At 39.9% G+C, this 23312-nt stretch overlaps 1 protein-coding gene and 1 long non-coding RNA gene across 6 annotated transcripts in view; one reads left to right on the top strand and one right to left on the bottom strand.

Moving 5' to 3' along the window:
* The window catches only part of MORC3 (MORC family CW-type zinc finger 3), a 60224-nt gene extending 41060 nt beyond the window's left edge, over window positions 1–19164 (top strand). The window contains exons 13-17 of one of the 5 annotated variants that reach the window (XM_067545284.1): window positions 266–308; window positions 6792–6979; window positions 7993–8848; window positions 13537–13700; window positions 16988–19164. In XM_067545284.1, coding sequence (XP_067401385.1) covers window positions 266–308; window positions 6792–6979; window positions 7993–8848; window positions 13537–13700; window positions 16988–17141 — 1405 coding nt within the window. In that variant the 3' untranslated portion in view covers window positions 17142–19164. Of the gene's footprint in view, window positions 1–265; window positions 309–6791; window positions 6980–7992; window positions 8849–9297; window positions 13342–13536; window positions 13701–16987 lie in introns of those variants that run through there. The other 4 variants (XM_067545285.1, XM_067545289.1, XM_067545286.1 and 1 more) reach the window with 4 other exon arrangements.
* On the bottom strand, window positions 7405–22650 carry LOC137151055 (uncharacterized). Its single transcript, XR_010919145.1, has 3 exons — window positions 22516–22650; window positions 19836–19882; window positions 7405–7819 (listed from the first exon to the last, which is right to left on the bottom strand). It is a non-coding gene; the product is annotated as an uncharacterized lncRNA (long non-coding RNA).
* Between the last annotated feature and the right edge of the window lie 662 nt (window positions 22651–23312).

Genomic DNA, 23312 nt, shown 5'->3' with positions numbered 1-23312 from the left:
AAGGCTTAGCTTGAAAAGGACTCCTTACATTGGTCAAATTTTGACAAGGCATTGAGGTTATGCTAATTTTTAACTCCTCGTAGCCTTCATGCTTAAATAATATTCAATAATTCAGAATTTGATCATCGAAAACCATTGTCCATTTTTCTCATCTGTGAAAGATGAAGAGTATTGTATTTGCTTTAAGGTAGAAATAAGTTGATTTTTACAATGACTTACATTTTGATTTAATATTTTAAACTTTTTCTTCCCCTAATGTATAAAGAGACAGGGAAAAACTAAGGAAGCGACTAGAGTACAGCCAACAGGTAACTGTCTCTTTTAATCTTGATCTGCTATTGTATTTGGTAGTTTTGGCTATTTTCTTAACACATTTTGACTATTTGATCAAATTATAAAATTAAAAATGACATTGAGAGGTTCTATGTTGTATTCTTGTCTTCTAGGTCCAACTTGCTTAATTTACAAGTAAGAATTTTTTAAAATCGTCAGTCCTGCAATGATCTGTATCATTGCTAGTAATAAAGGTTCTACTGATTTTAATTCTGCCTTCCATGCTGCATCTACAACCTTATTATCTTCGGTGGGATTTTTACCTGTAAAAACTATTTGCAGAATTTGCCCTTTATTTCAAACTTAGTTAATATTTCAGTTGATTCATAAAATGGAAAAAAATACAGGCTCGCTGGCATAATTATATTAACTCTGTAGTGCGAACAGAAATAAAAAGTAAAAACACTTGAAAATCTGGTCCCATATATATTTCAGATCATCTTTTTACATTAATGACAAAATTTAGAATGTATTTGTGTGCAAGAACATTGTGTGCATATATCACATGTGCATAAAATGGTTAAGATAATGTGAGCATATCCCTTTGAAAATCTGATACACTGAGAGCAGATACATTCAGTAAAAAGATTCCATTTTCATAGTCACATTTTGGAAGCAGAATTTAAAGTTCAACAATTAATTATCTAAGTACTAAAATGTGCTTTCCAAAGTAATTGAACCAATGTAAATAGAACAGTTTAAAGATTGAAGTTACTTGAGAATACATAAAAACAAGCATAGCTTTTGGGAGGGGATATAAAAAAAATCACAAAATATGCTTTAATACTTTAATAGGCAGATCCTGATCCCCTTTTGCAGTCAATAAAAAATTCTGACTTCAGTCAGACATAGGCCTGGTTTTGACCTAAGTTTAGACCAACCTAGATATGCTGCTCCTAATTAAGCCAGCCCTAAGCCCCAGTGTAGACACCACTAAGTCGACAGGTCATGGGGTAGATTTACTACAGTGGTGGGGAAAAACTTGCTGTTACAGTAACATGTCTACACTAAAGCGACATATTTTGAGCATTTACTAGCTATAAAACTAGATTCAGCCTGCCATCAGAAAAATAACACCATGTACCCAGTGACAAAAAGCTTATGTTGGGAGAATATTTCAGTGGTAGAAAGTATCTATATCCTGTTCAGGACTGAAGGAGGAAGACTGGGCCAGTGCAGCCCCAAAAGTGAGTGGTGCTATAGGAGAAGGGGTGCCCAGTGTGATATATATGGCAATTTCCTGCAGTACCCTGGACAAACACTAGAGTAAGTTTGGCCTTACTGTATTACACTTATGTATCATTGTGGGCCAGGGATTGTATGTAATTCCATAGGGAAGGGGAACTTCAGCCCTCCAGGAGCGAATAGTGAGAGGAGATTAGGTAAATTAACTCAGATTGTAACATGCCTCTCAAAACACACCTCACCTAGAGAGGCTTGAATATACTGGTTCAAACTGGATTCTCCAGAGACCTGCAAACAAAGAAAGAACTTTTGGGTAAATAGTCTGAGTTTAAACTGATGCAGGGCCTTCTTTCTGATCCAGCAAACAGACAGGACCTTCTGACCAAGGGGAGCCCCAATCCTTCCTGAGAATGGTTGGAACTAGAAGGACTTGACCTATTCATGGATGTGTGTGTTCTGAGCTAATAGCTTCATGCCCTTGTAACCAAAAAAAAACCTCCTATGTAGTATTTGAACAATTGACTCCTACCAGAGCACCTCTTGGAGTTGAGGTGATCTCTGGTAAGCTTACTAGCATGTGTGTAGGTTCTTTTACTGTTTTTAAGATGTTTTCTCTCTAATGTTTTCACTTTAAGAATAAATGTGCTTGCTTAGAAAGGTTTGTGTTGAGTTTATGCCTGAGTAATTACGTGGTTTATAATTTAAGGGGAATGCAAAGCAGGCTTGTTTGGGCAGTTTGACTTGCTGGAGAATTCAGTGTAGACAGGGAACTGTGCAGCCTGTGGGGGGAACTCGGTCAGAAGAGGGAGAGATGTGGGTCTCCACCCCAGAGAAGTGATGGCTGAAGAGCCTGTAGTTTATAGGGGGTGCCATTGCTGGGCCACAGTGGGTGGAAATACAGCTGCAGTTGCCCTTACCTGAGACAGAAGACGAACACTAAATTAGTACATTCTTCTAAAATTCCCTTTTCTCAGTAGTTTGATACCTGATAGGCATAGGAGATGGGGTTGTAGTGAAGAGATGAGGTTAAAAAAAAAGGGTGAGGGGTGTTTAGTTAGGGGAGAAGGATGTTGTCCTTGGGAGAAGATATTTGAAAATGGGAGAATTTTTTGGTACTAGATTATGAAAAAGTAGTAGTAAGTGAAGTTTTGAGTGTGGCACTGATTGTTCAGATGTGATAGGCCAACTGCACAAACCTGGCAGATGTGAGAGAGTTCCGGACCAAGTTGAGCATTTAGGTTCCTCACAGTGTGAATTGGAGCCTTGAATTCTAGAGAAGGATTTGTAAAATGAGGAAAATACTATTACTTCCTCACAGTGGTATTGAGACTTTTTGGTGGGGGAGAGGATAGAGGTGGAGGGATTAAGTCACTAAGGCTATGGCTACACTAGAGAGTTACAGTGATGCAGCTATGTCATTGCAAGTTCTCTAGTGTAGCCGTTGTAAGCCGACCAAAGAGAGCTCTCCTGTCAATTTAATTAATCCATTGCCAACGAGTAGTGGTAGCTATGTTGGTGGGAGACGCTTGCCTGCCCACGTAGCGCTGCCCACACTGGTGCTTCGGTTGGTGTAACTTACGTTGCGCAGGGGTAGTTTATTCACACCTGTGAGCGACATAATTTATATTGACATAGGCTTTGTCTACGGTACCACTTAAGAATCCAAAATCCTCAGTGTTACAGAAGTTTATAATTTGATGTAATTGGTTTCTCTTTCCAATACAATAATTGGAATACAATAGTTTGCTTTCTAAGTGAAGGAGGGAATAAAGCAAATTATTGTTGGGGTTTCCCTGAGACCTCTTCCATTCAGTTTGACTCCGGTCTTGTCAATCAGGTTCCTTTATTTGGCATACAGCAAAGCTACGTTGAGGTGACCAGACTCAAGCATAGAGGGTGTGAGTACAGGCCTTACCACACAGCCAAAGTTACAGAGCAACCTCTTCCTTTGTATACATTTGCATGTTACATTGCATTTACTATACCGTGTATCACGTTTTGGGTTTGGCTTGATCATTTTCTGGGAATCAATACCTGTGCAACATGCATGGTTTATGCACAGCTTACTCATTACCTCATGTTGCCTTTCTGGGCTTATCTTATCAATTGTTACCTTGTCCTATGTAAGTGGTTCCCTGGGTGGTCCCCCCTTATTTTAGCTAATACAGACATTCTGTTTGCAACCTGCTGTGTCATTTACCTCCTTAACCATGCCTCCCAAGAAATAAGGCCTTACTTATGTCAAGCCAGGTCTATATTCCATTCCTTTGGGGGTTTTTTTATATTGTTTGTTTTATTTCCATTATTATTTAGCAACATTTAAGATTATAGCAGTTGTAATTATTTAAATTACTTAACTTTGTGCCCCCTGGTTTGTACTTTATTTTTATGGAGTAGCCTACTAGGGGATATTATAAGAATGATTTGCCTTTAAATCATAATTATATTATAATTGTAATTTTTCTTTTCTTTTAATTGCATTATAAAAAATTGGTACAAAATATTTATAACTAAAGGAAATTTAGGTGTGAAACAGAACATAGACCAATTGAAGTAACTATGACCTTGGCCTCTGGAGGAACCATGCTGAGATAGCTTAGTTAGGGCAAAACTGCAAAGAATGGGACAGGCAATTCCCAAAACTCGTGGTCACTTCTAAAAATAAGATTCACCAAGCTAGCAACAAACAGCTTCTAACCGCCTGACTGGTTATCCAGAAGCCAAAAACACAGTTCCCTTAAAGCCATCCATTCTTTGGCTTACACCCAGACAGCCAAGTCAAATATTATGGGGATTAATGAAAATCTCATCCATCATATGAAAAGTTCTACCAATCCCAAAGGACTGGACATATTACCAATCAGGTCAATTAATATTTCAGATCTTACCCAAATACACGCTTACAGCCAATTCTTAATACTAAACTAATATTTATTTTTTAAAGACAAGAGTATTGGTTAAAAGATTATTCTCATCTGTGTGTATAATGAAGTTCATACATCAGTTTCATAATAGAGATGGTAAGCTCAGTTGCAAAAGTTCTTTTAGAATCAGTTTCACAGGTTATAGTCCGATAGACAATCCATATGTGCAGAGTCTATATAATTTCTTCCATGAGAAATAGCAGGATGAACCAGTCTTTAGCTGTGATCTTAGTCTTACGACTTGAACTCCCCCTGGTGAAATCCAAGCAGATCTAAGATAAATAGAATCAGGATCGTAGAGGCTTTTTATAGACCCTTCGCAGGTTATTGATAACTTCTTGACAGCAGGGATTCCTTGAGTGAATAATAGGTAATTACTCGTGGCTTTGAAGCAAAACCCCCCTATTTCCTATGCCCACCAGTAACTAGCTACATTAGCATAAGGTAATCGTCTATCTACAGTCATTTACAGAGTTATTACAGACTTCAAAGAGAATTAAAACGATGATAATAGCAAAAACGAGAGTTCTGTAGCACTTTAAAGACTAACAAATTTAATTTCTGCAGGCATAAGCTTTCGTGGGCTGTAACCCACTTCGTCAGATGATAATACTACATTCAGGTTTCATCTAAATGTTAGTATCTTTTGATTTTTGAACTAACAGAATATAGTGACAGACGGGAACTATTTGGTTACATCAATAACCACTAACAAGATTATATGTAAAAACAGACCTATAGATCCATTATTTACTCCCAATCTCTTAACAATACAAGTCTAAATTTCAAAGTTCTAGCTATTTACAATCAATGGCTCTAATTACCATTTGTATTTCCTTTCAATATGTTTTTAAAGGTTGAATTTGGGTCATTCAGCCTGTTAGGGCTTAACCCTTTATGGCTTAGTGTCACAGTAACATTTTCTGCATTTATACCGGAAGTGGGTGTGTTTTTAGCCACTACACAATACTTGTGGTGAGCATAGACAATTTACTTTCCCAACATCGCAGCATTTCAAGCATCCTGTGCAACTTGGAGACTGTTCCCCCAAAGTGAATCCACATGCTGGCAACTCCTGCACACACACGTGTCTCCCAGGTCCAAACAGCAGTACAAGCCTGGGGCTTTCCAGATCTTGCATTGTGCGACAGTATTTGAGGAGGAAAAACAAACTTTCACAATATAGGTTGCAGTGGTTTTACATTTAGCTTCATGATGTTGGATCCTTGTTAATTTTTTTACCCTCCACCACCTGGTGTTACCTTTCTTGTACTAAATTTTAACTTTTCTATGGTGATAAGAGGACAGGATTTCTTGCTCCATATCACTGAGGGCCACTTTTACTTTGTATAGCGTGTATCCCCCCACATACTGCACGTTATTAGTGCACATTGACTTAATTCCATACTTCCTTAAAAGCAGTTACAAGATCATATATATATTATATTCAGTTAACAAAAGCTTCATTAATAGTTATTGATTTTACTTATTTAATGGATGCAGTACTTCTGCTGCTACCTTCTGTCAAAATGTCTGGTTATGTTTCCACAACGTCTCTGTACAACATCATGATTTCAAACAGTCTAATTCCTGTGCCACTCCTGTTAAGTTTCTTTTGGTGTAGTTGACCCCTACCATGACAATCTTACACATTTTAAAATATACATTTTTGTCTAGAAAGTGCTTCTAACAGTTTTAAAGCATATTTTACCTACTTTTAGTGGGCACAGTTCTTTAGGGTAACTGCAGATTGGTAAAATGTAATTATACTGACACATACTAACATGTTCAGTTTAATTTATATTATTTCCTTAACAGGTCTTAACCGTAAACCATTTGGACCTATTTACAGTCTAGGACATTTTAATGTCTTTTTATTTCCAAAACTCCACCATCTAGTTTTTGTGTTTACTCCCTTAGTAACATTTATTTTCTACCAAAGTTAAACAGAACTTTTGGATAGAATTTCCATGGTTAGAGGTTTTGAATAGCCACTGTACCATTCAAAGTCACTCCATCATCCATAAATATAACCTGTTAAAAGAAAACAAAACAGGGATGGCACTTTCGAATAGGATTTTGGTGGTTGGGCTACAACACTCAGCTTGGGATTGTCAGTTCTAAGGGGACAAAGATTTTCATCCTGGGCTCATGACCACCCTGCCCTTCTTGTTTTACTACATGTGAGGCAGATTTCCAGCAATATGTGAGGGTGGTCCTGGTGTGGAAAACATTGTGAATCTCTAATAGGGTATGTAGTTCTGCCAAAAATTAGATTTCAAGTACTCCCTCCTACCTCCAGGGTCTAACTTATGTGCTTGGCCTAATAAAATGTTATTTTTTCTACAGGTTTGTAATGAAATTTATTTAAAAGCACCTTCTGTCTCTTCCATCAAAAATGCATTATCATCTGTGAGTCGAAAGGAGGGTGCTTCAAGATCACACTTAACAGAAGCCTCAAACACTTCTGTTCCAAGATCAATAAACACTTCAAATAATAGATTAGTATCTTCACCTCATTTGGATCCTGACAACAGGTTAGTGAATAAGTGCAAAGTAGATTTCCATTCATCTCAGGAATAAATAATTTGCAGATCAGAATAATTACAGTGTTTGTAATATGTCAATTACCAGACTGTGGCAGCTATAATAGTGATTGATGTGTTTATCTGTCATATTATAGTAGCTGTCAGACATTAGATCAGATACTTTCTGAAGAGCAAATCAAATGTAGGAAGTGTTTTGCTAACAAGGAGGAAGATTGATTACCTATTTCTCTTAGTGAGGAAAGACTGCTTTATGTTAGCCTGTCTTTCCAATATATATTCCTCAGGTAGCTTCCATTACAGGTAACCTTTTATTATATTGTCACTTCTTGGCCCAAAATTTATTAGTCTGCTTCAGGATATTGTGTGAAAACAAGTCAATTGCTAGGTTACTATAAAAATAATGGTTGACTTACAAATATAACAAATAGATATGTATCCTGACAGACTAGTGATATGTAGTTTTTTCTTAACATGAAAATATTCTTTCTAGTCTAGAGTCTCTGCTGACATCTCCATTCAAGAATGCATTTCTCTTGACATGGCCTGTCTTTCTACTAATTCCCTCTAATTCTGAATTAGTTAACTAAAGATGTTGCTTGCGTTGTCCCAAATGGCCTTGGATGAATCCTTTTGATTCAGTTCAGCCGTGAAACCAGATCTCTCCTAATGTTTGTTCTTAATTGTACGAAGCACAACCAACAGTCACTATAATAGAGTTGATGGGCAGAAAGACATCCTCTTTTATTCACAGTGTGTAGCTTCAGTTCACTTAATCTTCGGTTTTCAGGAGCATTCCAAAATGTAGGATTTACAACTCCTAAAGTTGACCTAAAAATTTAGAAATTATAAAGCACAGATTGTTTAGAATCACCAGTGCGATCCAACAAATGTACACAAACTTTGAAATTACACAGTTGGAAAATAGAAATTATTTTGAAAAGTGTAGTAATCAGCTAATGCAAACTATTTCATGTCCCTTCCCCTCTCCCCTTCTTCCCCAGCCTTAAACGGAAGATGTCTGGTAGTTTGATGCCTGTAACTTTGAAGACATTGCGATTAAATAGCCACACATTTGACAATCACGCTAAAGATGATGAAGATGAGGACGTCATCATCTTAGAGGAGAGCAGTACTCCAAAGCCTGCAGCAGACTGTGATGTTACGATAGTAAAAACTGAGTGTGTTAACATGGAACAAGGCAGCACGCAGAAAGAAAGCTGTGGTATTAAAGAGCCTTGTGGTGCAGCTAGTTCAGAAACTAAATATGAACAGTGGACTACATCTACCCAAACTGAGATCCCGAGTTTAGTTGTTAAAAAAGAAGAAGTAGAAGACAATATAGACATTCAGTTGCCCAGATCAACTTTGGAAACAAGCCAACAAGAAATTATTAATGCTTTTGAGACGTCTTCTGTGGATTTGAGCATCATATTAAATGAACTAAGAAATCAGCTGCAAGTAGCAAACCAAGAAAAAGAAAATTACCGAAAACAGTGTGAAATGTTAACCAAACAGTTGAAAATACTAGAGCAGAAGGTACTAGAAATGAATGACAAACATGTGAAAAGGGAAATGTGTCATCAGTCGACTGAGACTAGTATTACATTCCCAGATGATAAACTAGAAAATTTAAAAGAGAAATGTCCAGAAGAAGTGGTTATTTTATATGAGCAGGCCTTAAAAGAGATGGAAAAGCTAAAAGAACAGTGTTGTACTCTGCAAAACTTAAAAACTGAATGCAGCAAATGTGCCAACAGTGAAAATAAAAATGAGGTAGATGAAATTGCTGTGCAACTTGATGATGTCTTCAGACAATTGGACAAATGCAATATTGAGAGAGACCAATATAAAAGTGAGGTATGTTTATTAATATGGCTTATGGTATGGTAAAGTAAATATACAGTGCCTATCTTTTTAAAACTAGCTACAAAATTATTCACCAAGGACCTGATCCTGTAATGAAATCAATCCAGACAGTTCCCTATGGCTTCACTGGGGTCCTTGTGAGCGAAGAGAACAGCCACATTGAGTACACTATAGGATCCGGGTCAAAATTTGGATACAATTGCACATAAAAATTATCATTTCCCAGATTCAAATCAATTAATTGGAAACAAATTAGGATTAGCTCATTAGCTGACATCTCTTGTGTATGTGCTAGATCTTGATTGCTGTAAATTGCTAGGTGTGTAAATACCTTTTTGGTATACTGTTACCATAGTTTCAAAAATTCCAGTATGAATAACTGCCAGAAAACATACCAAGAATTGAATTGGCACAGACTTACTCTACCCTCTTTTCTTTAGAAGTGATCCCTCCAGAGTAAACTTGAGGCACCCTGATGGACAAATATACAGGAGTTCTTATTGTTTTTGGGTAGTTCATTATTTGTTTGTGAATAAATGGGATGTAGCCCCCAATGCTGTCTATCTGGCATATTTTTTCACTTCACTTCTCAACTCCTTTTCCTATTTACATATGGTCGGAGTGCCCATGATTCTTCGCTACTCCTTCTGGTCCATGGCACAGATCCGTAGGTCTTGGAGTTCCAGTCCTTTTCTCTTCAAAAGTCTCTTGACAGTCTTTCCATCATGTCCTCAATCTTCCATGTCCTTTCTTGCTATCCTCTTTCTCCCATGCTTTCTTTGCTATCTATCACTGACAATCCCAAATTAATCTTCTCCCCAATTTCTTCTATGTGCATTCTGTCTACTTTGCTTGCTTGCCATTCTCCTCGCTATATTATTTTCTACTACCCACCCTTTCCAAATCATAGAGCAGGCAGGCACAAACATGCAGCATACACTTTTTCAGTTTGTGAATTAATTGCAAGTCCCACACTACTCCTGCCTTTTTCACTGCCACCCATGCACATCCTTTTCAGTTCTCCAGATCAATGGCATGAAATGTACTTCCCAAGCACATAGTCTCTTCTGATTCAGCTTCTCTCCAGAAACTTCAGTCAACAGCTCTTCCTTCTTCTACTCGTCCTTACTTCCATAAGTGCAGTCTCTTGTGTTTACCTTCAAAACATGATCTTCAAACACAGATGCCTACTCTGATACCATATTTACCAATTCCTCTTTGCTGTCAGTCACAAGGGCCATATCGTCAGCATAGATTAGCTTTCTCTGTGTCTCCACAGGTTTGATTGTCCTATTAATTAACTCCATAACTAGGATGAAGAAAAGTGGACTCGGCACACTGCCTTGTCTCTCTCCCATGGTCACCTCAAAACTCTCCAGAATTCCATATATTAGTTCTTGATCCTCAATACAGCTGCTCTCTCATGTCAATTTCTGAAGTCTCCCTCCCATTCATTTCAATACTCCAAACACTAACTCCTGCGGAATCAAGTCATATGCTTTCTCAAGATCAATAAATGCTACATAGCAGTTACACCCTCCATTTATCATTCTTTCAAACGTCTGTCTCACTGCAATTATTGTGGCTATGGTATTCCTTCCCTTCCTAAAGCTCCTCTCCTATATTTTCCTCAGCCTTGCCTCCAAAACTCTATCAAGGAATTGAAGAGGCCCACTTAATGGAGTGATGCCCTGATAAGTGTTTGAATCATTTGCATCACCATTGCCCTCCAAGAGAGGCACAATCAATCCTATTCTCCAGTTAAGTGGGATCTCAGCAAACACACAGTGATGTATGAAGCCACTTTACTTCAGTATATGCAATAGCCTTGATCATATCAATAATTATCTCATCTTCACTGCTGCCTTACCATTCTTCATCTTCTACTTTTATCTCATGCAGAGATCAATACCTTTTGAGGTTTCCCCATAATTGTTGGAGGTACTTGCAGTTGCTGTTCTCTTCTTGTTTAACAGCCTTTAGAAATATTTTTTCCATACCTTTTACACCTTAGCGTTAGTCATCACACAGTTCCCATCCTTCACATAAAAAGATCTTATGTTTCATTGTTCCTCTTTTTTGCTAACCCAAAAGCCAATTTCTTTACATCATCTTCCTCCAGCTTTCCGTATAATTCCTCTTTAGCTTCCATTCTCATCTCAGCAACTCTTTTTTGCCTGTTTGTGTGCTTTTACTCATCGCAACCTACTTTCTCAGACTCTTTAGATAATTCTTTTTTTAATTACTCTTGTACATCAGACTTCCACTAGCTTGTTATCCAAAAGCACCCTATCTTACTACTCATTGTTCCACATTACCTCCACTGCCTTAATGAAACATTTCTTAATTCTTCCTCCACTCATTTCACTGTTTTTGGTAAAGCATGAAAGCCTTCCTTTACTGTTTGCCAAACTTTCTGCCCCTTTACATAACCACCAGTGCAATTTCTTCCTCAATTTCATCGTCTTCCCTGTCTTCTCAGATTGTAGATTTTACCTATTAATTGTTGTTCTGCCATATATTCACTCGGTATAACCTTTTTTCTTTCACCATTTTCATATGTTTTTACCAAAATATAGTCCACCTGGGCTTTACTTTTTCCATTACGTCATCATATGGGATTCTTTTTTAAAAAACAGTATTCACCTCTGAAATCCCATTAAACACTACTCAACCCAGTTCTCTCCTGCATTTCTTTTACCAAAGCCAAATGTACCCACCACTCCTTCTGTTGGGTTCCCTTCACCAACATGATGCTGACCACTAATAAGGTGTTACACTCAATTATAATCACCAACTCTGCCAGCTCATTTCTAAAACTCTTCTTCTCTTCCATAGGTCTGCCTGATAGTGGAGCATATTTTGAGATCAAACACACAACCCCTATTTTCTTTCATCAACCATACTATCATCAATCGTTTTTCCTCTTCTTTCTACCCTCATGACATCCTCTGTGATCTTTGAGCTCATGATGATAGCTACCCCATTCATTTTCTTTTTTCTCCAAACCAAAAAACTGTAAATCCATCTTTCAAGATTATACTTCTGCCTCCACATCACATAGTTTCCTGCAGACATAGTATATGGATTTCTTTCTAGCTGTTGCCTCAACCCCCTCTTCTGACCTACCCCTAAATTGAACCTACGTTCCAGGTTGCTAGTCCCAGGACTTTGCCAGTTTGTCACTGTTGCCTGGAAAAGGGTGTCGGTTACATATTTTAAATACTTGAGTGCAAAGAACACACCAAGAACCTAGGAGCGAAGTAGCCCACTGGTGCTGTCCCACTTTGCTGACCGTGCTGTGGTTTTAATTCGGCGTTGACCTTCTAGATCAGCTGCCATCCAAAACTTCTGAGCCTAATCCATCTAATCTGGCATCTTTTGTGAGGAGTAAAATTAATTTTGGAGAGAAATCATTGTATGTTCTAAATAAAATTGAATATAGTTTAACGTATTTAAGTGTTGTGTTAGGGAAATTGATCAATTTTGGTAATTTGTCTGCCATCTTTTTCAAAATGTTTTTAGAGTAGAGTATCTAATATACTCTGCCATTGTGTTCTGCTCATCAAGAATTAGCTGTCACTTTCTTGGTTTTAGCTAACTTCAGAAACTAAGTTTTCTTGGAATTCACACAGGATAGATGAATAATGAGTTTTTAAAAGATCAATTGTTGCTAGTTATTTCCTATCTTATAGTATTAAATTGCTAATGTGGATACTTTGTATACATTTCTTTAGCTTTCTAATTGTTCATAGATTTCAGATTTTATGGATTTTTCCTCCCTGCCCCATTTCCAAAGTTTCATACTTAAAATGCTTGTGTATGCTGAAAAAGTAGTCCAGGGCTTCATTAACATCCTTAATCTGAAAACAACAAATTCAAATACAAAATTGATAAGTAACTTGCCTATGCTGTGTTTACACCTAACACTTCTTTCTGATATATTGAACTTCCACAAGTCAAGAAAGCTGAAATGCTTTGACCAGTCTATACTCAACCGTCAGGTTTGCAGTGTGAAGTAAACGGGATTTGTGCTCCTAAATAAATTAAGTGCTTTTGAAAATCCCACTGTTAGGTGCCTAAATTAGGTTTAAGTGCTTAACTTTAGGCTTCTGTTTTTTTAAATTTTGGTGCAAGTATAAAAAGTTAACTAATTCTTAATACAGTGACAGTCTAACTTCTGATTGTTAAGACTGAAGCAATTTGTTTTGAACGGAAAGATTTGACACTAAGACTTTTTTAATAATTAAAAGTTTAACCTCTGATACTGCAAACCTTTGTGTACGCTTATGTTTGGTTTCAAGCAGATGCGTAGTCACATTGAAGTAAATTGGATGATATTCATGTGAGCAGAATTATGTACCTGCTTAATTGTTTTCAGGATCAGGCTTCAATTTTCAATATTTTGTTTTCCTGTAGCCATCTTATAAAATACAGATATGATACCCAACCCATTAGTGACGTTTTTAAAAAGCATAATTTAGTTCAACAGAATAAAATTCATAATGAAGTAAGACAAATTTTCAAATTAGTTTTCCAGAACTTCAGTAAACTTTTTTTTACAAATCAAGTGATTTGATCATTATTTAAGCCAATGATTTAAATTGTCACCTTTTAAAAATTACTTCACTTTGACTTCAGAAGTATAAAATTAACTTACTTTGACTTATCTGTCTCAGATTGAACTGCTGGAAATGGAAAAAACTCAATTAGGCTTTCAGTGCGAAGAACTTAAATCAGAAGTTGCACAGTTAAAAGCTGCAATTCCACAAGTGGTAGCATGTGCAAATGATTCTACAACCAGTAATGCTGAAGATCCTGTCAGTTATTCTGATGAAGAAAGGTATCACTTTTCTTTCTTTTAGACAGGCTATTCCATGCAAATTTCTGATCTGGCTTGTACCTTAAAACCCTGTCAAAGTTCATGACTGATTCTGTAATCTTATGTGGCTTTCTGAATCTTCACTGCCCCTTCCTTTCCCCGCTAATGTTCACACTTTTACCATCTTCCAAAAAAGAATTCAGATTAGTTTATGTCCAGATTGCAAGTGTTAAAAAATCTAAATGTATAGTTTGTCTGATAATTCTAAAAAAAAAATAAAAATAGAAGAAATAAGGTTTCTCTTTATCCAGGTAGAGCAGTGGCTTTTTATTGGAGTCAACAGTTTGCTTAGCACTATACAACACACAGAGGACACTATCCAGTTTCTGAGGAATTTTTGCTTCAAGTGTATCTAAGGGCCTATCTACACTACAAAATTAAGTCTATTTAAATTACAGCCACCACAGTAATTAAATTGGTTGTTCATGTTCACAGTACCCTCCTGGTGCTGACTGTGCATGTCCTCACCAGGAGCGCTTACACCAACTTAAGTGGGGCATTGTGGGAGGCTGACACATGGAGCCCCACCACCCTGGTTTGATAGCTGTTGCGGGGCTGACTGCAGCCACCCTGCTGCTCTGGGGCAGTGTAGGGCTGACCGATTGGGTGGCGGGGCTTGGGCAAGTGGCCACCCTCCCCCCCTCCAGCAGTCATCCTGGAGCACTGGGGCTGATGGCTCCGGTGGCTGGAGCCCCACTTGGAGGGAGTGGGCCCCTGGGTCTGGGGGGGGCTCCAGCAGTCAACCTCCCGGCAGTCATCCTGGGGCTTGGGCGGGGCAGCCTAACCTGATACCCATGGCCCTGTGCTGGTGGGGGCCCAGCTCCGAGGGGTGGCCTGGTTCCAGTGGCCCGGCCCAGCTTGGGCAGGGTTGACAATATGGAGTGGCGGGGCTGATGCTTCTGACAACTGGAGTCCCATCACAGGGGAGTGGGGTCTCAGTGGCCAGTCCCCTGCTGGTCATCCTGGAGTGCTGGGTCTCAGGGCTCTGGCAGCCTGGACCTCTATGGAGCTCACAGCTTGGGCCCATGGGGCTCAGCTTCTGTGTCCAGCCCTGGGTGGGGTCTGATGGCCAGCCCTGCGTGGGGGAGGAAGTGCAGCTCTGGTGGTCATCCCAGGGCATCAGGTCTAACAATGATCCCCATGCAGGGCAGCAGAGCACTGGCCGTCATCCCTGGGCAGCAGATCTGACTGCTCTGGTGGTGATCCCCATGTGGGTTGACAGGACTTCAGTGATCATCCCAGGGTGGCTAGTCTGACAGCTCCAGCAGCCAGCTCAGGCTGTCAAAGGCAGCAACTGGTCACGTAAGCAACACAGTGTCTACAGGGACACTGCGTCAAACTAAGCACTGTGTGTTTCATGGATGTGGAGATGTTAGGTGGGCAACTTACATGGGCAGAAGCAGCATTGTAGTGTAGATGCTTACAGCTAAGTTGACCTAAACTGCCTTACGTTGACCTAACGCTGTTGGGCAGAGCAGGTCTTAAAAGATTTTTGTTATGGATTACTGATACCCTTCCTCAAACGTTGTTGTAAATTGTAATAATATATTGACCTACCATTCAATACATGTCTGTTCAGAGTTGTCACCGTGGGCCAGATCTCCAGTGTTAAGTTTGGGCTGGAGCTCTGCTCTTGCTACTTTATCAGTTGTGATCGTTCCTCCTGCCAATGCTTCCTTTGCTATTGGCATCTGACTTTAATTCACGTGTACTCCCTGGAATGATCTGCAGATGTGTATTTGTTGCATGAGAGCATTGGTTTTCAAACTGGGTTGCAAGCTGTGAGCCCTGACCCAAGCCAGGCGTGGGGCTGTGAGCCTCCCTGCTTCCTCCCAGCAGAGGAACAGGGGAGGAGGAGAGTGAGCAGTAGCACACAACTTGTTAACCCCCTCCATCCCCCAGTGTTCCTCTGCACCCCCTCAGATGGCTGTGTGGAGGGGGGACGGCGGCGAGTGAGGAGCAATGTCAGGGCTTCTTGTATCCAGATCTCTTTCCCCATCTGGGCAATGCTGTGAGGCATCCCCTAAAGCAGCCTAAGTGGGGAAGTGACCTGGTTGCTGGCAGCCCTGACATTGCTCCTCACTCCCCACCCTTGACAGACCCCTATGGGTACGTGGAGGAACAGCATTGGAGTTGGGGTGGGAGTGAGCAGCAATACCAGCTGCACTGTGCATGCAGGTCTGTTTCCCCAGGTGGGCACAGGAGGGTGGGGTGGAGGTGTTGGGGGCAAAGTGCAGGGGTCAGGGGTGAAGGGAGAGTGGGGATCCCACAGGGCTGAGGGTGTCGCACTCAGCGGCTTGCTGTATGAAAAGGGTCACCAATACAAAAACTTTGAGAACCACTTCACTTTAGGCCATCCACAAATCCTCCTGTGGCATATCAGCAGCATGGATGTCAGCTACTGACGACCTTGGAAGGAAATGCAGGCAGAAGGAAGAGATCTAAAGTATGGTTGAGTTGGAAGTAACTTTGAGCAGCGAAGAGGGATCGACAGGGAGAGAGCAAGAATAAGAGGAGGAACATAGGGAAAATAAACAGGAGGAGGAAAGGAAACGGGGAAAGAGGCTGAAGCAGAAAAAAAGCTGTAAGTAACATGGAAAAATACAGCTAAAACTTAGCTTTACACACCTATCACTGTAGCTTTGTTAAGGTAGTTCTTGGAGAAATTTTCTCTTTTCTCCGTACAGATATTTTTTTCCCCTCCTTTTGTCTCTGAATGTGTCTGTGTGTGTTCCTCAAACTTGGGCCAGATGTGCCCAGCCCTGTCATGTTTCTGCATATACGTCCAATTTTTAATACTTTTGAATTGTTTTGAAAAAGCAAAATGGAGCTTGAGGAGAGGTATCTGTGCCAGTAATTGGGTTTGAGTTAAACAAACATAACTTTTCATTTGCTTCAAAAAAGCCTCTTGAGGTGATGAGGGTGGAACCAAGTTCTCCCTTTAGTGTTTGTTTAAAACTAAATGAGCATGTAACCCTCCAGATCAGGAGCTGTGATGCTCAGACCTTGGAAAAACTGGTCCAGCTATCTCCTTGCTTTAAGTTGCATCATAGGTAACTTTTAAATGTCATCATGTCTTATATTGGCTTATATGCTTCTTTGTAAAAGTCAGACTTGCAGAACCATCTATTTTCAGTAAGGCATGCATATTGTTTATAAAGTTCCATATAAAATGTTAGACTGTAATCTCTGAATTTATCTCCACTGTATATAAAATCTTTAATGTGATCATCATTATTTCCTTACAGCCTGAAACTGCGATCCCTTCGAGTTAACGTTGGACAGCTACTGGCTATAATTATGCCTGATCTAGATTTGCAGCAAGTAAATTATGATGTTGATGTAGTTGATGAAATGTTAGGACAAGTTGTGGAGCAAATGCATGAAATCAGCAGTACTTAATATCCTTTACCTAAGACATTAAGATAATTGCTGAATCTTCCACTATATTGTACAGTTTCCAAATTGTAAAGACTGGTTTTGTTTTTATATGTTTGAGTAATTTAGATATAAAAAAATCAGAAACCCAGTGTAAAAAATATACTGTTTACACTCAGGTGTCTCAAATGCTGTGGGTACTTTATCATGTACCTTTAACTTTCTTCTTAAAGGAACAGTCAACATTGACAGGCCCTGGATGCATCTAACTTATTAAGAATTTTGTTTTAAAATGTAAATGTGCTAAAAAATATTTGCAAATGTAATTAAATTACTTTGGAATCTTAACACTTTTTACAGACACTTTTTATTTTACTTTTAACTTTTGTATTGTCTGTGATCTTTAAATGTATAGTTGTTCCCCCAAAATAAAAGCAGCAAATTAAACTTACCCTCTCTGAAAACAGACTTCAATAGCATTGTTGTAAATATCAGTATTCTGCTTACTAACAATAATGAAAAAGGAAAGTTGTGAGTTTGCTTATGATAAAATATAGTTGGTACATGAAATTTTTGGCCTATGGTCCATGGTAGCAACATGTGGATTTTTTGTACAAGAGTCTGATCCTGAGACATGCTAATAATACCTGCAATTCCCACCAAAACCAGTGGGAATTGCAGATGCTCATACCACTGTGGTACTAACTACAAGTAGGCATAGTTTTGATATGTGCTGTGCAAGCTTATTCCTAGCTCTGCTCATGCACCTCATTACTGACCTGAAATATTACCCCCTTGAGTGAAGACTGCCAATCAGGTTAAATTGTATAGTGGTTTTGTGATGTGGGAAAGTACCTAATTAAGGACTTAAGATGTCCTCAGAAAAATTCAAAACATTGAATTGTTGCTATATTAAATACTGACTCTGCCATAGAAACCCCACTTTATAAGCTCTTTTGTTTGAGGCCACTACTGTAATCAGTCTCCTAATTTAGCATCTCATGAAAATACCAATAATGCAGCATCCTGTATGATTACAATGGGCTATTCAATTGTAGAGGAATTATGTAATTAAAAGAAAATTTAAGTTAAAGATACTTTTAAAAGCAAACAGGTTACCTTACTATGGTGTTTATGACCAATGAGTTTATTAAAGCTGAAAACAAATCTAATTTACTTTCACTATTTATGCTGTTTTAAATTTTGCACAGCTTTTGTTAGACAAAAAATGGGCTAGTCCTTTTGTTTCTAGTCTCTTTTCCTGGTTCTCATGCATTAGCACAATGCTGTAATATCTGGAAAATAGGAATGTTTAAATTTAAATGCTGAGGAGAAAAATGGGTATAGTGATGGTACGCTCCTTCCAGTCAACAGAGGAGTGGAGTGATGAAGGGGTAGCATACCCATCTCTTACATCAATTACTGTCATCTCATTCCACTAATGGTCTAACCAAAAACAGTGTCAATTAAAACCTTTAAAACAATCCCTTTAATGTTAGATTTTGTGAAATATCTGTTTCTACAGAACCTACATTTTTTGACTTAAGCAAGACAATAAGGTTGTTTAAATTAGGTTGCATTCCCTTAGTTGTACTTTGCTAGTCTGCTTAGCCTAAGAGTATCTTGAATACCTGATCTAGTATTATGCTAGTAGGGATAATGAAATATTATTGTGCTTTTAATGGCTAAATTTAATGTTTAATTTTGAAGTGGTAGCTGAAATATAACAATGTTCATATAACTGTCATTTTTGATAAACTGGTGTGCAATTTTTCATTTTGTCTTCGTCATTATTTATTTTCTCGGTGTTTTGTCATACCTCTAGTTGGATTTATTATAGATGACTAGTAAAATACAGCATATGTCTATATTGAAAATTAAAAATTTATACTGTACATTTAAATTTTGAGGAACAGCGGGTATATGGAAGTATGTTTATTTACTAGTTAAAGTAAATAGAGGTATTTTTTGTAAAAAGCACATTCTGGTTCTGTCAGATCAAAACTTTTAACTGGTCAATAAAAATTAATTTTGTTTTAAAAAAGAATATGCATAATAGCTATCTCTGGCTTTATTTTAAACTTTCATACTTACAAGGAATCTGGCATCCACTTTACCATGCAGTCTTTCACAAGAATGTCAAATTGATTGCTTCTGTAATCCACACAAACATCTATATGTGGTCTAACTGCTAAGAAGTGACTGAACTATACTGTTAATGACTCTACTTCCATGCTAAGAGACCTGGTTATTTAGCTCAAGTGCTGGAGGCTAGTGTTTTCACATTCAGAAGTATCCAGTTCAGTGCCAGACTTTTTAAGCAGGGATGTTGATACTGTTGCAATTCAGGGCAACTGCATCTCTGCTCTTCCTCTGTGGTCCAGCAAGGACACCCATTCTAGGCTCCCAGCGCCTCAGCTGTCACCTCTCTCTCCCTTCTGACTAGGTTATTTCCAGGCTGCACAGATCCCTGCCTACACTGAATTTCCCAGTAGTAAGCAGGCCTGTTTACTGTCTCTGAAAAGTAAAACAGTAAGCGCCACACTAAGTCACCACACCACTCTTTCTAAACAAGCACATCTATTCTTAAGGTAAAAGCATTACAGAAAAAAACCTTTAAAACAATAAAAGAACCTACACATACCCCAACATGCTTATTAGAAATCACACTCCATCTCTCCAAGGGCTCTGGTTGGTGTCAGTCCTTCCAGTGCTTACCTGAGGATTGGGGCCCTCTCCATAGGTAAAAGATCCTGTCAGTTTTGCTGGATCAGAACAAAGGCCATGTGTTAGTTTTAATTCAGGCTATTTAAACAAAAGTCTTTTTTGTCCCTGGAGATTCCAGTTTGAATAAGTATATGCAAGACTGTCCAGTCAGTGGTAGCTCTCTGGAAGTGTTACAACCAGAGTGAATTTGCCTAACTCCGCCCTTCCACTCTTCGTAGTTCCTGGAGGGCTGTGGTCTCCCTCCCCACATGGAATTATATACAATCCCTAGCCTATAATGATATATAAAATTAATTCAATAAAGTTTGTCTGGTGTATTGCAGGAAACTGCCCAATCTGTCTCAGGTACATTTGGTTATCCTTTCTGTAACCACTAGACCACGCACTGCTTCTAAAGCCAGGAATGAAAACCAAGATTCCCGATGCCCAGCATTCCAGTGCTGTTCCATAACTTATGTAACCCACTGGCAATGTGTAATGCCTCCCTGTAAGGGCTGGTCCATATAAAAGATATCCACATGCTTCACACCCACAGCTATACCTACTACTTAAGTGGAAGAGGTTGGTGCTGTGGATTGGAAGGTTTGGGTTCAAACCTTGCAGATGACCCAGATGGGATGGAAAATACATATTTAAATAAAAACTTCAAGAGCCCTGAAGCACTTGTTGCAACGATTTTATATTGCAAAATACTGTATTTTAGAAGTGAATGTGGATGCTGTGTTAATATATACTTTACTGCTGTATTTTTATTTATAGTTGGTTAATGGGAGTTGTCCCTATAAGAGCAATGTGTGTTTGGGACAGAATAAATGCAGGGAAGACTTTCTGTGACCCAAAGAATAGAAGATTCTTGCTGAGTAAGCGCCAGAAAGGCCAGAACTTATAAACTTATCTTTCCAGAAAGCAAGCCTCATTCTCAAAGGTGTAATATTGGCACTTATTGGAGACTGGATATCTCAGGACATTACTACTTGAGCTATAGAGCATTTCAGCACTAGGTCACTGGTTTCAAATGAGCCCAGCTCAGCAAGGATTAAAAATTGTTCTCCTCTAACACATGCTTGGCAATAGGTCTCACTATACTTAACCTTGGTTCCAGCTCCTACATCACAAGCTCAGCACTGTGCTTTACACTAGGTTGTCAGCCCTTCTGGGCCAGCACTGTTAACTATGTTTGTGTCATGTCCCTGGTCTCACTTGGGTCCTCATAGCAAAAGTTGCTGCAGTAGGGGCCAATCTCACCTTAGTTATTAAGGCCCAGAATCCTCAGATATTTAAGCATCTTATTTCCATTGATTGCAATGGAAGTTAGATACCTAAATACCTTGAGAACCTGGGCCTAAATTTGCAAGGGTTGGCCATTTTGTAATTATCATACACACAGATGTGGGGGTGGGCAGAAGGAATTCAAGAGTCAGATGACAGATCAAACATTTAATCTTGGGCACAATCATGGGATTTTGTAAAAATCTCAATTTTAGGATTTGAGTAATTTTTGAACTTTTGGGGTTGGGAATACTGAACTATAAAGTCATACATTCAGGTAGGCTACAGAAATGGCTGTAACTGTTAATTTGGTATACCAGAAATTCCTGTGGTGTCTGCATGCAGCTGCTGTCTCCCCTCACACTGTCCCTTGTTGCATTACAACTGCAGAGGGCACCACCAGCAGCAGCAGACCTGGGGAAGAGCTGACAGACCCAGTACTGCCAATTCCAAGTGTTAAAAAAGCATGAGTCAAACCTTCAAAATTGAGATTTAAAAAAAAAAAAAAACATTTTGGGTTTAGGTCTTCTGGTGTCATAGCTTTCAGGGTTCATGTTTTCCAGCATTTTTCCACAACCCTAAGACCTAGAAACTTGTTATTGAAGACAGCTGAGATTCTAACCTAATCACACATCCAGGAGCTGGGGCTTTACGAAAACCATAAAAAAGCTCCCGCTAAGAGCATGGGAGTTGGCAACACTGTCTTGCTACCTTCCCCGAACAACTGACCACACTCCCCCAGTTACCTGTTAGCAATCTGACTTACTCCAGCAGTCCCAGGGCTCCCAGCCCAGACAGCTTTTAGCAGTCATCCACCCTGGTAGCCTAGCATCCACCCTTGACTCACCCACTCATGTATCCTAGCAGCCCTTAGACCCATATACTTGCCACATTTTGTGCAATTTCACATCTGACATCCTGTTACTGCTTGGGACAGGGTGTGTTAGCCATCAGATAAAGTTTATGGTCCTTATGAAAATAGTTTGCAAGAATGCAAATCAGAGTACTACATAGTTTGCATAAAATGTCACAGAGGGAGCTTAACAAAATTTGGCCGCTATAAGAAATGGGAGGAATTCCAAAACCAAAGTTGAGATCCAGTGATGATCCCTCTGCCTCCCTGTAAAATGGGGACAATACTCAGCTTTATAAAGTGGTTTGTGGTCTATGGATGAGTAGTCGATGTTGGGTTCGGTAAAATTAATTTAAATAAGAGCAGTGCAACACGTGGATGCTGTTGCCATTTCTGTACTCTCTATCTAATGCCCCCTCTTAATACTTACATAGGAGAATAACTTGTGCTTTAAGCAGTTGTCTCCTTAACAAAAAGCCTCCCTGTTGCAGCTCACCCCAGGTATCCCATGTATAGAGCACTACTGACCACACGGCTCTGCCAACTTACCTGGAGAAGGCACGGAGAAGGGCCTTTTCTGATCTGACCCGGTCTCCATGGAACGATTTGACTCTAGACAGTTTCATTTTGCTACTGGAAGGGACGGACCAGAGCAAAATGCACTTTAATCTCCATCGTTTTGTAAAATCTCACATGCACGCACAAACCCCCACCCCGCTCTCCCCCCGACACACACGCACACAAACCCCCACCCTGCTCTCCCCCCGACACACACGCACACAAACCCCCACCCTGCTCTCCCCCCGACACACACGCACACAAACACACACACACGCACACAAACCCCCACCCTGCTCTCCCCCCGACACACACGCACACAAACCCCCACCCTCTCCCCCCCGACACACACGCACACAAACCCCCACCCCGCTCTCCCCCCGACACACACGCACACAAACCCCCACCCTGCTCTCCCCCCGACACACACGCACACAAACCCACACCCAGCTCTCCCCCCCGACACACACGCACACAAACCCACACCCAGCTCTCCCCCCCGACACACACGCACACAAACACACCCAGCTCTCCCCCCGACACACACGCACACAAACCCACACCCAGCTCTCCCCCCGACACACACGCACACAAACCCACACCCTGCTCTCCCCCCGACACGCACGCACGCAAACCCACACCCTGCTCTCCCCCGACACGCACACCCGGCTGCCCCGCTCGTAGCCGGGTGTCTGTCTATCGTTGGCTGGAGCCGGGCGGGGCTGTGGGTTTAAGAAGCGGCCGCAGGCGTAAACTGCGGGGGCGGGACTCAGCGGCGCTGCCCCAGC

Source organism: Emydura macquarii, unplaced genomic scaffold (genome assembly GCF_026122565.2).
Source record: "Emydura macquarii macquarii isolate MOO-44397 ecotype Brisbane River unplaced genomic scaffold, CSIRO-AGI_Emac_v2 contig_1043, whole genome shotgun sequence".
NCBI classification, from domain to species: Eukaryota; Metazoa; Chordata; order Testudines; family Chelidae; genus Emydura; species Emydura macquarii.
The sequence above is the reverse complement of the archived record's forward strand: the minus strand, read 5'-3'. Positions and strand labels throughout refer to the sequence as shown.